The sequence below is a fragment of the Colius striatus genome, chromosome 1 (assembly GCF_028858725.1).
Source record: "Colius striatus isolate bColStr4 chromosome 1, bColStr4.1.hap1, whole genome shotgun sequence".
Lineage (NCBI taxonomy): Eukaryota > Metazoa > Chordata > Aves > Coliiformes > Coliidae > Colius > Colius striatus.
Genome location: NC_084759.1, coordinates 57,484,170 through 57,498,334, shown reverse-complemented (window position 1 = coordinate 57,498,334; position 14,165 = coordinate 57,484,170). Strand labels below are relative to the sequence as shown.

Sequence of the window (14,165 nt, the reverse complement as noted above, 5' to 3'; positions counted from 1 at the left end):
AGATTCTTCAACTTTATTTTTGGTACTAATTAAAGTAAATTAATTTCAAAATAAGAAAGTCTTCCTTAAAGAAGAATAAGACAAGGCAGTCACACAAAAGGAGATGAAAAGACCTTTAGATGTGACTGGATTTTGCCTCGTGACAAAACAAATGTTTTACAAAATGTGCTTCCTAAAAATGTATACTTAAAAACCCAAAAAGATATAACCACTGAAAGTGAAAAGCTGGCTTAACTATCTATAGCTTGCACCAGTTCATCTGAAATCAAGAATAACATGACTTGCAAATTTTTTTATAGCAGAAAAATCTAACAACTACATGGCAAAAACTAGGACAAAAACACTGTATGAAAATGTCTACTGAACTACTAGTTGATACTCTCCACACGACCTGAATCCACTTCCTTTGCCAAAATACCTACTAGCAATGGTATGTGTACAGGTAGACTCACACTAAATACCTTCACACTCATTCACTGGGCTACATCAGAGATCAGGTAAAATGAGACATATCCCAGCAACGACCTGATTCAACAGAAGATACATAAAGAAAACCCCAGTTTTCACAATTTATTGGGGGCTTTGCTTTTCATAACTTCCTTAACATAGACTCCCGCTGACCCCTATGCCAAAATTGCATCTAAACCCAAAACCAAATAAACAAAAAAACCCCAAAATATTCAAAGCTCGACAAATAAAGCAAAATACAAACCCCTGTCCTAACCACTGTGGCACTGGGATGCCCATTCAGGCTGCAGCTCCCGGGGTAGGGGATGGAAAGACACCAGGCAATGAGTCCCCCCGGGCCTAAGCGCTCCCGCAGGCAGACCAGAGAAACAGCCACAGGCGCTCCCATACCCTCTAGCCCGGTCTCATCTTGGAAAAAAAATCGTCCCGTTCTTGGACGATTTTTGAGGTGATGTCTCGGAGCGGATGGGCCTCTCTCTAAATGCTCCAAGTGCTCCTCACCTTACCCTCTTAAGCCGCCTCCCCCTCCCCGCGCTCTTGAACAGGCCCTCACCACAGCCGGGACGAAGCACAACTGGCCCTGGTGCACTAACTGCAAATGGGTCTACGGTACTACACCAAGTAGTGGATCCTGGGGTAACTCCCAGATCGCCCACAAGAGCCTAACCCTGGCACGAACAACCTCCCGAGCAAGACACCCCTGCCGCCAGCGCCTCCTACGCGCCAGTCGTCCGTCACGCATATGCGCAGAATAGAACCCCTGCCTGACGGGGTTTCTTCCTCGAGTGGCGCTTGCTATTGGTTGCCGAAGATTACCGAGTGCTTTCGTGCTCTTCCGGAGCGACGCCGAAGGCGGCGGTAACAAGGAGGGGGAGCAAACGGCTCGAACACGGCGCAGTGCATTGTGGGGCGGAAGAGGAGAGTCACAGCTCTGCCAGGGCCGCCATCTTGCCTGCGTCCGGACTTGCTCCCGCTTTCGGGGCCTGCTGCTTCTCCTCGCAGCGTGAAGAGGTCAAAAGAGAGAGGACTTAGGGGCCCGCCTGGGCGGTGCTGATGCGCGCAGAGCCTCCTCGCACCTATCTCGGGCTCCACTAGCAAAGGGGGCGGGGGTAGCCGGGCGGTCGCCGGCGCGGCTTCTCCGCCGGGATGGGTCGGTCCCGCAGCCGGAGCTCGTCCCGCTCCAAGCACACCAAGAGCTCCAAGCACAATAAGAAGAACCGGAGTCGATCGCGTTCCCGCTCCCGGGAGAAGGATCGGGCGCGGAAGCGCTCCAAGTCCCGGGAGAGCAAGCGGAACCGGCGCCGGGAGTCCCGCTCACGTTCACGCTCCAACACGGCCCCCTCTTCCCGCCGCGACCGAGAGCGGGAGCGCGACCGCGCCTCCTCCCCGCCCGACCGCATCGACATCTTCGGGCGCACGGTGAGCAAGCGCAGCAGCCTGGACGAGAAGCAAAAGCGGGAGGAGGAGGAGAAAAAAGCGGAGTTCGAGCGGCAGCGGAAAATGTGAGCCCCGGGCCTGGGCTGGGGGTGTGGGGGGGGTGTGATGGTACGGGGAGGTGGGACAAGAGAGGCTCTGCTCCGCGGTTTCTTTCTCTCCCAGCCTCCCTCCGGATCAGGGCCGCCACGATGAGGGTAAAGGCGTTTAGGCCCTGGCCGAGGCCTAACTTATGGCCGTTTTCCCGCCATCCTTTCTTTCTTCCTTCCCTTTCCTGGCTCCCTGGGGAGTGTTAGCAGCCGCCTACTCTTGAGTGCGGGGTGCCAGCCGCCCGCACACCGTCCCCCTGCTCCGCCTCTTCTGCTCGCTTTCGATCTGCCGCTGCTCTTCTCCGCGCCTCTTCCAGCTTCCGGCGGCGGCCTCCGCGCCCCGTGGGCTTTGTGCAGTGCTGCTGCACCGCCCGCCCCTCCCCTACCGGCGTGGGGCTCGCGGTGCGAGGCGTCTGGAATTGCTCGACTTGGGGTTTTAGGAAATCTGTGCAACGACGACATTAACGCTGAGGGTGGTGGTGGGGTTTATTTTCTTGCCAAATGGGACTGTGAGATCTGGTGACTTGTTTCATTGGAAACCATTTCCTTTTTCAGTTTTTCCTACGGGGGAAAGTGGTTCTTTATTATAAGGCCTACAGAGATAGATAAACTGTATTTTAATGGATGCTAGATATAAATTAAGATGTTTAACAATATTGCCAAGTTATGAAAGAGACCTTTATACATTAGAGATAACAGCGGTTTTAACAATTGTGAAAAGTGATTCTTTGAATGTTGCCCTTGCTCATTGCAGCACTGAATCCAGAAATAGCACTTGTTTGTATGTGCAAAGCCAAGTAGTTCTGTCAATTCTCAGGTGGAGCTTTGAGTTTTGAATTTTGGCAATACTGATATAATGAGATATTGTAGTTCAGAAGGCTTGTTCACCCTGAGTTGTTACTTTCAGTTTTGTTTGTCAATAAACAACTTTGCTAACTTAGAATTTGACAGCAATGTCATAAAAAAATTGCGGAGTAGCACAAAATCACATGAAAAATTTGAAGACTTCTTGAGTTACTGATCTTAATTTTGGGGTTTAGTAATTTTAATCAGTACGTAAATTATTTGTGTATATCTGTGATGAAGAATTGGAATGTGCTTAACACTTTGAGCATACAGTGAATGTGTCTTAGTGGTCTGGAATGGTTTTAATTCTTATGCAAGCAAGTTTTCTATATAACTTAGTTTTGCATTTTTAAAACTCATAAAGTCTGAATAGGAAGAATACATTTGAGTGATATTGCAGATACGACTTTTGAGTGAGAAGCAATATTGGAAAAGATGGTGTATATATAATTTTGATGCTTCTAACTACACTTCAAATTTCAAAAAGAAGAAGCCATACAACTGAATAGAGTAGAAAACTATGGTATTTGAGCACATCATTTCTAAATTGTGTTATATATGTTAGTATATACTTGTGTTAGTGAAGGAAAGAAGTATTTTTTACTGACAGTTAACTATAAGGGACAGTTAAAATATTGAAAGTGCCTTTCTTCATGTGTCCAAGACTTAATACATAGCCTAACTTGTGCTTTTTCCTATAATGCTAGTTTTCTATGAAGGCTTTGCAAATGCAAGCTTTGTTATTCCTAAATCTGATGAAATACGAGCAGTTTCTTTTCTGCAGACTTTATGTGATTTGCCTTTAAGAAGTAAACAGAGCACACTAAAAATACTTTCACATTAATGACTTACCTGTTGCTCTGGAGTCATGGCTCAGAAAGTCAGGATGATAAACTTACTACACCTGTATATAAAAAACTGTAAGGTCATGCGATATTAAATAATAGTTGGCATGAGCTATAGAATAAATCATTGATATTTATATCTGTCTTTATAATTCTATGTTCTCTGTAATCTCAAAGGCATTATATATATTATTATATATTTGCAATATTGCCAGTGAATGTGAAAAGATATATTTACAATTTGAGGAAAATATTAGTTATTGATGATAATTGAACACATATTTCAGACAGAAGTGTCCAGAGTATCTTTATAGCTTTATTCAGTTAGCTAACTTTTATTCTAGACTTCCCTGGTCTTAAATGTAAAGCTAAAATAGTTGAATAAAATATGTGAATATGAGCTTTCTGAAAGATGATTTCTGTAGAACCATCTCTTATATGGTAAGCTGTATCAGTACAGAATGGTGACTACACTCACTGTTGAATAAATGCTCATAAGAGGGAAGAAAAATCTTTTATTTTAAAAGGATATTTAGTATATAAAGGATGTTCAAAAAATTTTCCAAAAAGGATTGTAGGTAGTGGCTTGGTAGAAGCACACCAACAGAATGGAGTTGATGTGTTCTCTGGATGATGATGGGGGTCTAGATTTTTGTTGCTGAAAAAGTAACTTTGAGATATTTTTTGTTACTTTAGAAAAAGTAAATGCTGGCCTAATGTGCCACCCAGTGAGTCTGCTGTCTCATAAGGAACATAAATATAAAATTTGTCTTTTGGGACTGAATGCCAAGTCTTCCTAAGTTAAGAGTTGCAGAACTTTTTACTAGAGGATTTGCTTCAGTGCACTTATGAAAAGAAGGTGTACAAATGGGGTAAATTTAGAGTTTGGTGTTTCACATGTTTATCTAGATCAGCAAGTGTTTATCTAGATCAGTAATGTCTACTTTGTTATCTCTTATTGCTTGTTTGCAAATTATACACTGGGAAATCTAAAAGTTAGTATATCTTGTAACTTTTTTTTAATGAGTTGGGTTTACGTTTCAATATAAATACGATAGGAAAATGCAAACATGAAAATATCAGGATATTACAACAGTAGTTGTTTTTCTAAATCATAGATTTCTGGTGCTGAGAGGACAGAAGATAATTTTAAAAGATTGTTCTGTACTTCACAGAATACTTAAAATACATAAAAGTTCAATGTCAAGGTTAAAAAGAATAACCTTCTCTCCAAAACACATAATAATTGTAAATAAACAGTACTGCAGGAAACATAGCTATACAGTATTCACTTTTGTTAATCTTTGGATATCTAATTGTCATATTGCACTAGGGATGACTATCTGGAGATATTTTTTTTCTGCATTTGGTAATAGATCTGTGAAATTACATAATATTTTGTGTCCTTTTGAATGATAACTTAAAATAGTGGTCAGGCTAAGTGATAATGCTACTGCTAAACAAAAATAAAAACAAGAACAAAAATCAAGACAAGAATATGTTTGAAAATACTTCAAAAATTCAGAACATGGAAAATTCCACAGTTTGCAAGGATTGATTTAATGCTGAGTATTGGTATATTTTATTTTGGATAATTCTAGCAGAAGAGAGTGCAGCAATAAAGAAGTTTAGGAGAACTCCGGTATTTGAAATTTAAGAAGTTAAATGACTGAATAACTACATTACAGATACAACACCTGTAATTCTTGTTAAAGTATTCAAATTACAATTTTTTTTGTGTCTGACTTGTAGTTAACAAAGATTAGTTTGGTGCCTCTGAGATGGTGACTTAAAGACAAGATTTTACAAGATACTATTGTGATATAGGGCTTAAAATTGAGATAATTTAAATTCCGGAAGGATGGCTCAAGTTGGTATTTTTCTGTTGTTTTTTTTTTTTTTCCCCCTAGAAATGATCAGGAAGTAGTGTGATAAGCTGTCATCTTAGAGCTTAGTGTCTTGAGATATGTAGAGATGCTAACAGTGATATGGTCTGACTGGGTTCCTTGTGGTAGGAACGCTAACTGCTTCAATATTCACTTTCCTTAAATGTTGTGCAGAACTTTGTTTAAATGTATGATCTTTGTGTATAAGGTGTAAATCTATTTAAAAAGTGATTCAGTAGCATGGCCGCTGCTGTGTATTTGAGGAGGTTTGTTTCAGTGCAGTCATTCTTTATTGATTAAAAAAAGTAACCCTCACATTTGCATTTTGTAGTCGTCAACAAGAAATTGAAGAGAAACTCATAGAGGAAGAAACTGCTCGAAGAGTGGAAGAGCTTGTGGCTAAACGTGTAGAAGAAGAGTTGGAGAAAAGGAAGGATGAGATTGAACGAGAGGTTCTCCGCAGGGTGGAGGAGGCTAAGCGCATCATGGAAAAACAGTTGCTCGAAGAACTCGAGCGACAGCGACAAGCTGAACTTGCAGCACAAAAAGCCAGAGAGGTAACGCTCGGTCGTTTGGAAAGTAGAGACAGTCCATGGCAAAACTTTCAGTGTCGGTTTGTGCTTCCTGTTCGGTTCAGAAAGAGATGGAATACAGCAAATCTTAATTCCCTTCTCGTATAAACTTGCATTGCTGCGAAACTTAATTTCTAGCCTATTCAGAGGAGCTCACTGATACTTAAACAGTTATTCTCCTAAAACCTGAACAAGGATACTTGATTTTTAATGGAACTGACCTACATATTTCAGAATGGTTTGAAACTTTTGCCATGGCTGCAGGATTTATCGGCGGTCCTTTCATTTTTGGGGAAGGGTATTGAATCGGTAATTATGTATCCTTCATTTGTGTCATTTTGTTTACCTAGACTGTAAGAGGCTTTTGCCTTCAGTCAGGCAAAAAGCAGGGTCCAGCAGTGAGCTGCAGTACCTGTCTTTAACAAATAGGTTTCTTACTCTTCATTTAAAATGAACATTTTCCTTGAGCGTACATTGGACTAATTCCGGGACTTCGAGCATAAGCCCATCCACGTCTTCACGAAGGATCTATGTCCAAATCATTATATTCAGTTTTAATAACTACTAACAACTCCTTTTTTTTCCATAGAAGTTATAAAAGAGCAGGTTGCCCTTGTCTGAAGTCAAGCTGAACATGTGACTGGGGTTTTTGTTTGGTTTTTATTTTGTTTTTTTTTCAATTGGCAGCTGGAGCAGAAGCTGAAAATGTCTTTCTGTGAGACAGTAATTTGCTACTAAAGGCTTTGATGCCTGCCTGCACCAATCATTCCAGGATCCAGAAATTTCAACACAAACTTTAAACTGTAAAGGAAATTTGTGCTAGATAGTCCTAAGTCTCAAATGCCTGTTTTACTCTGTATCTCCTACAGAGTTTGTTAATGTTTTGATTGGCTTACAAAAGGAAACACAGTAGCAGTGAAGTTTTCCCCTTTGTGCTAAACCTGACTTGTCTATCACATAATATCTTTAAATTAAAAGTGAAGGGAAAAAAAAACTGAACAGAACAAATACTAAGACTATTAAGATACACTTGTTTTGCAAATTCAAACCTTACTATGAAAGAATTTAAGTTAAATTTAGATGTCTATAGGCAGCAAATGCTTCATATATAGAGGTTTTCATTTGTTCAGTCAGATGGCTTTTTTGGGGTTGTGGTTTGTTTTTTTGTTTTTTAAGTATTTTTGATATTGTCAATGTGATGTGGTGAAGTCCCATCAGTTCTTTATGACACAGAATAAACTTCCATGCCTGGAGTGAAGCGTGCTAGCTGGTAGCTGGTTACTAGTCATAGTAAGAAGTTTTCTCTTCATATGCTTGCTTTGTTCTTATTAACTTTTTTTTCTTACACAGACACAAACCTCTGGCTAACTTTAAATCTTCCAAATATTAAAATAATTCGGATCTATATTATGTGAACTACACTTCAAAAATTTTCACGCAATCTTTATATTTATGAGTTGCATAACAGAGTTCCATAAAATTCACCAAGAAAAGAACAATTACAAGGCTTTATTTCCTGATCTTGCCTTCCCTGGACTCCTGAATTCCAAGTTCAGACTGCAAATGACAGTTTCAGCTGTCTTAAAATTGTCAAAATACTGAATGTTAAGTCCATTCTCCCCATGAAAGAAGCCCATAGCTCCATGAAGTATGGATTACCATTTGTATTTTTCACTAACAGTAAATGTATTTTTCTTATTAATTGTTTGCCTTAGGAATGATTTACATATTTTTGTTCCTTCCTATCATAAACATCTGCATTCCTCAGCTCAGCCTTCCTTGTATGTTGTTTCTTTATAAATGGTTGAGCTGCTGATGCAGGTATTGCCAAGCTAACAGTACAAATCATTTTAAAGAGGAAGCTGGCGCGTATGGCAGCCGAGGAGCACACTCTGCAGGACACTGGACAAGACAGTAAATATTCAACTTTTAATGCTGATTAAAGGAGTATAGGTAAAGAATACGTAGGTATACTTAATTGGTGAGACAAACTATTCACTTTATTTATATTTTCTATATTACTTTTTAATTTGGTAAATACTATCCAGTTTTTGTAGTTGTCCTTGTTGATTTGTGTGATATTAAAATTCTTAGTAATAAATTGTCAGGATTCTTTGATTAGGGAGGGTTTAGTTGGTTGCTGTTTGGACTGGGCGGGATGATGTAAACTGAGTACTAGGAACCAGTTTTAGTGGCTGCACAGTTTACTGTTGTGAGACAAAATAGGTGGCTGTAAAGCTGCCACTTTAAGTCAGTTCACAGAAGAATTCTGAGAAAGATTAGTGAACATGCAGAAATTAATATTTTACTTTACTAACATCTTGCCCTGTCCTCCCCTTTAGGAAGAAGAGCGTGCAAAGCGTGAGGAACTAGAACGAATACTAGAAGAGAATAATCGAAAAATTGCAGAAGCACAAGCTAAACTGGTACGCAAAGATGTAGTTAACTGTTCTGTGGAGGAATACCGGTCCCTCTGCCTGATTTGCAACACAATTAAGCAAATGGACCCTTTCTAAAGAGTGTAGTTTCTCTGGGTGGCTGTGTCAATAGTGTTGCTCTTCTTTCTTTAAGCTAAGTGTAAGAAGCCAGATCCTTAGCAGTTAATGCTTGTCTGAAAAAGTAGTTCAGATCCAGCTAAGAGAAAGAAAGCTGCCTTCAGAATTTTAAAAGTATATTTTCAACTATATTATCTCACAGGAAAACTTGAAGTCAGTTTGCAAACATGTTCAGCTTTTAAGACAGAAGTGACTAGTTCTGTTTTGATGAACAGGACAAGTACAAACTGGATCTGAAATTAGTCTAATGTTGATGTACAAGTGCTGAAAGGGACTTTCAGCATCAGCTTAACATGTCTTAAGTTATGAAAGTCTATCTCATGTTGTTCTCCAAGCCTTTTTAAGCAGACGCCTGCCTTATGAGAACATTCAATATGACTTAGCTGATTCCAATCAATTAATGATAGGCCAAACTAAGCTGCTTCTAAATCCTAACTGAACTCTATCAGTTTTAATTACCCAAGTAATTTCACCTTTTCCAAGTAAAGATAATGCTTCCTAAAACTGTTTAGTTGAACTACATCTGCTTTAGATCTCTTTTTTTTTTTTTCTACTTATTTCCCAACCTCATACAGTAGAAACAGGACAAATGGAAAATGTAAGATATTAACTGATGTAATGAACAAAATAAGCACATTTGGAAGAGCCGTAAGAATTGTAAGTCAGTCAGTGTAAGAGTTGTTTTGTTACAAAACAGGTAAAGATGTTTTTTAATTAGGAGGAGTTTTTAAATGGGTTTTGTAGTGGGGAGACCTCTGTTTCATGGTCTGTTAATTCATTATATTGTGTCTTAATTTGACACGTGACAGGTGTCAGAGGAATTTCTCTATACTGACTTCCTTAATTAAAATGTCATGTGTTGTTTGCAAAGCAATGCTGAAAAACATTGCATGTAAGCGCTCAAGATTTTGATGTGTTGGCTTTAGGAAGTTTTCAGTGTTTCTTCTAAACTGAATTCAAATAATTACAAATAGTTTCGCTGAAACCACCGTGGCATCTAGTGCAGGTAGAACTGCTTACATACCTATGCAGATTTAGACCTGTTTGGAACTCAAATACGTACTTGTAAATTGCTTTTATGACTACAAAGTATGCTGGCCTGAATTCTACCATTTTCATATATAGGCTGAAGAACAATTGAAAATTGTTGAAGAACAAAGAAAGATTCATGAGGAGAGGATGAAACTAGAACAAGAGAGACAACGTCAGCAAAAGGAAGAGCAAAAAATTATCCTGGGCAAAGGAAAATCTAGGCCAAAACTGTCCTTCTCACTAAAAAGCCAGGATTAAATTGCAATTCTGAACTCTTAAAAGAAACGACGACAACAACAACAAAAAAAAAACCAACAAAAAAGGAAAAAAAACCCCACCTTTGTATGGTAGCTTCATGTTGAAGTGTTTTTTGGTTTTTTCTCTCAATTTTTTTTTTTTTTTGTCTTTTTTTGAAAGTCTGGAAAGTTAGCTTGTTCTAATAGGGGCTGTGCTCTGCAAATCTTAATTTTTTTTTTTAAACTTCCATTAAGTTAAACCCTTATCAGATCATTGTTGCCTTTTAGAGGGTAACTTGTTCTTGTCAATTTTGTTTCTGTATTAGTGATCTGAAGCAGATCAGGTCACTTTATGAATTGGGGATGATCTGATAAGGTTTTACTGATCTACTCATCAGAGTTTGACTCTGATAATTGACAGAACTTTATACTGGGTATTGCTGACTTTTAATTATTTTTTTTTTTTAAGTCAGTAAATACATGAGTAAATTGCCATAGTATTACTGGACCTCTGTGGTTTATTGTTAAATCAGTGTCCTATGATACTGTCCCATTGTTGCGCTTGATGTTCCTGATACAGGTAAGGAAATAGTTTGTCATTTCTGCTATGAATACATAGAGAGAGTTCAGTATTGTCTCTGTTAGATTTGTTTTTATTACATTGACAGCATTCAACCAGCGTTCCCCATTGTGTAAATAAACCAATTTGCTGAATAAAGTGAAAGTCTTAAATTCATATGTTTAAGTAAATTTTTTTAGTACACTTCTATAAACAGCTATAAGAGTGACAATTCACTTTATTAAATTCAAGACTATAGTGATATCTTTTAAAATTTTGCTTTAAACTATTGTGGCTTCTCCTACTTACAATGCAAAATTACATACAGTAAAAAAAATCCCTGCAGTTGTGAATGTTTTTGATGGCTGCTGCTGTTTTCATGAATGTCAGGTTTTTATTCTGACAGATATTTATTTCAGCTGTAGTATCATGTTTAAACAGCTGTTTGGCTTACTGCACCCAAACCAATACTTCGATATCTAATCCCCTTCAGTTCACCTCATAATATAGTATACTGTATAAGTTAAGGTCATTACCATATAATGAATCTGATGGATCCTAAAGGATTTTAAGATGGAAGGTTTTTTTTCCCAAAGGATTGGACTGGCTAGCATATTTGAAGTGAAAAACAGAAAGAGAGATTCTGTCTAAATATATTATTTTAGCCAGAAAGCAACTGTTATTGATATACAGACCTTGAATGTTACCATTTATATATACAGGTTTTGTTTTCAAAAGTGAAACTGCAGATGGAAAGCTATTAAAAAAAAAAATCCCTTTTTTGTATATCATTCTACCAAAAACTGGATTATTATAGCTTGTCCAGTTCTAAAACTTTTGGTTTTTCTGTCAATGTGCAACATCCGTAGTAAACATAAAACAAAAGTTACCAGTAGTTGCCTGAGTATTTGAATGTCACTAGACAAAGTTGGAAATAATTCCTGATATTCCCAAAAGGTCTGTTTCTGTAGATTTGTCAAGTTAAGTGTGGGGGCAAGTTGAGTGTGCCACTGAAAGCAGAATTTGACCTGCTTCGTGTGCAGCCTGGGCTTGGGGGCAAACTGATGTGTACCACTTTGTCCAGCGTGTCAAAAGAGAAATGTGAAGACAGTAAAATACCTACACTATCACTGTACTTAAATTTGTCTATATTTGTGTTTAGAAAGAAGGTTGAAGGTTGCTTAATGGATAAAAACAAAAGCTGAAGCCAAATAAATCATGTACATGACCTGTTGGCAGGAGCAGGCTGTATTTAAAGGTCAACTGATACCTGTATTTCTTAAACAGAAAATATCCCCTGTTCCCTTATAAGAAACAAGCTATTAAAAGTCAATACTAAAAACAGACCTATGCATGTTTGTTTCCTGTCCTCTCCTAAAAGCAAGAAGCTGAGTTCTCATACATGCAGCCCTATTATCAAGCACTTTGTTCTACATCACTTTGCTGCTAAACAACAGTATTTGTTATTTACCCTTAACATTGCATAGACTTAGACATTGAGGGGTTAATTTCAGTCACACTGTAAGACTACTGTGTGGTCAAAATGTCCCATCACAACACTCTTTCTGCTATTCCACACCTTCCTACTTGTGTTCCCCCCCACCCCCGCCCTCAAAAAGAGGGAAAGCGTATATTTTTTTTTTTTTTTTCTTGCTGGGGCAGAGGTTCAGTTGGTAGAAAGGACGGTCTCTTTTCTGTCCTAAAGCATTTTGTATTTGAGATAGGGTTTTGTAGTCCTGGTGGGGGTAGATGTCACATCTGCATTATTCTGAGGTTTTCTGTCTTTTTAAAATTACTGCAGTACTTTGGGGATACAGTCAGTTTCTAGGAAACAGGCACACACAGTTTGGCAGGAGGGTAAATTGACCTTGGATGATAAGAACTTCAGATGTTCTTCTATATTCTTAAAACTTGGTACCCATCTAATGCAATGTAGGTTAGACTGTAGACTGATGTTCAGGTAGTAACTAAATTGAGTAAGAATTCTGTGTGTGGATCTATGTGAAACTATTAACCGTCCTAGAGAAATTGCTGTTAGAACTTGTGTTGGGTTTAAATTTTTATTTCATTACAGTTGGAAGTTTCAGCTTAAGATTTTGGTTTCTTCCCTTTTTTTTTGTGGGGTGATTTTTTTTCCTTCCCCTGCCCCTTGGGAGGCAGATAGGCATTTTTTTTAGTACTACCTATCTTGAGTGGTATTCCTTTCCCTTATATCATGACAGAAGGGATCTCATTTTCCAACCCCGGTTCATAAACGTCCTGGAGAATCATTTTAATACTGAAAAATATGTCTATCCGTCAGAGGCAGGAGAGAGTGGAAGGCCTTTCAGCAGTATCCTAGCAGTATGCTGTTTCTTTAGAGATTTGTTCAACTGCCCTTTGAACTTCTCATGTTCATTATCATCATTTTTCCAAGCAGAAGTGAAAAGCTGACTCTGGTGAAATGTATTGAAGAGCTGGTGTCCTTGAAGCTTAGCAAAGCAGAGACAATTAGGTTGGCAAGGTGTCTTAAGCTGCCAAGCAACTGCATGCCTACATATAGACAGATATGTCACTGTTATCTTACTAAAGTATCAATACTTCATCCGCTCCCATCTTGTAAAAGAAGGATCTACCTTCATTGTCTCTCCTTTTAAACTTTGTGCTGCCTCACACACCTCACCCTTTCTGTTGTCCTTGCTGATTTGAAGGTTGTAAACTCTGCTTCCTGATGCTGTTAACATGCCCTCTTAGGATCATTTTCAGTTTCTTTGATGGTTTATTGTATGGACAGCAAATATGAAGGCATTAGCTGTGATTGACTCTTAACTGCGTGAAGGTTCTCATTAAACATTTTCAGAGTATTAGGAAAATTATTAGCTCTGTTATTGCAGGGTCTCAATGCGGTGCAAGCTCAGGAGAAATTCAAGTTGATGAGTGCTTCTCAGTTGGCATTGCAGAGGTGATTTATTTCAGAAGGGTAGAAGGTTCATTCCAAGACAGGAGGATATGGTTGAAATGCCTAGGCTGTTAAGAGTTACAGAGCGACAAGCCAGTCCAGCTGCAGCTGAACCGTGACTTTCACACACCTCTGTTTCATGCTAGTACCACAAATTGACTGCATTTCAGGCTTATGCCCCTCTTCCTCTCCCTCGTTTGCATTTAGCCAATGGAAGAGTCATGTTGACTTTCCATACTGAAAACCCTAATGCTGGTAATTGTCTTTCCTGGACCAACACATGAAGCTAAGGGTTACACTGGCTCAGTGGTCAGCTCTGCAGAAGAGGATGTAAACCCTTACAAAGGCCTTGTAGTCACTGAGTGATATTGAGAATCAGTATAAAAATAAGTCAAGCTGAGAATTAAAATGCATGTAGGACGTACTAGCTTCTTTCTGATTTTTATTACAAGGCTGCTTGAGTTCTCGGGCTGTACCTAGGAACCAAGCTCATTTTTTAAGAAGCCATGGTTAACCAAAATTGCAGTTATAAAACAGACACAGAGAAGACAAAATAACATCTAGATATAAACTCACACTACCGTAAATGCAGAAAATGCATTGTTATGGTGTGAATGATATTTTAGGAGCTGTTTCAAGTATGCGCCACACTTGGCCTTTTGTACAATCAGTAAACAATCCATTTAAATCAGTGTCAATCGTGCT

At 38.8% G+C, this 14,165-nt stretch overlaps 1 protein-coding gene across 2 annotated transcripts; it reads left to right on the top strand.

Annotated features, from left to right (window-relative positions):
* The first annotated feature begins 1,356 nt into the window (after nt 1-1,356).
* Nucleotides 1,357-11,750, top strand: ARGLU1 (arginine and glutamate rich 1). Of its 2 annotated transcripts, XM_061996454.1 has the most exons (4): nt 1,360-1,970; nt 5,900-6,125; nt 8,483-8,566; nt 9,821-11,750. In XM_061996454.1, exons 1-4 carry the CDS (start codon nt 1,615-1,617, stop codon nt 9,983-9,985), a joined length of 831 nt encoding a protein of 276 aa, XP_061852438.1. In that variant the 5' UTR covers nt 1,360-1,614; the 3' UTR covers nt 9,986-11,750. The 2 variants fall into 2 exon arrangements, with proteins under 2 accessions (XP_061852447.1, XP_061852438.1); XM_061996463.1 differs by lacking the exon at nt 9,821-11,750 and having other exon boundaries at nt 1,357-1,970; nt 7,997-8,562.
* Nucleotides 11,751-14,165: the final 2,415 nt, after the last annotated feature.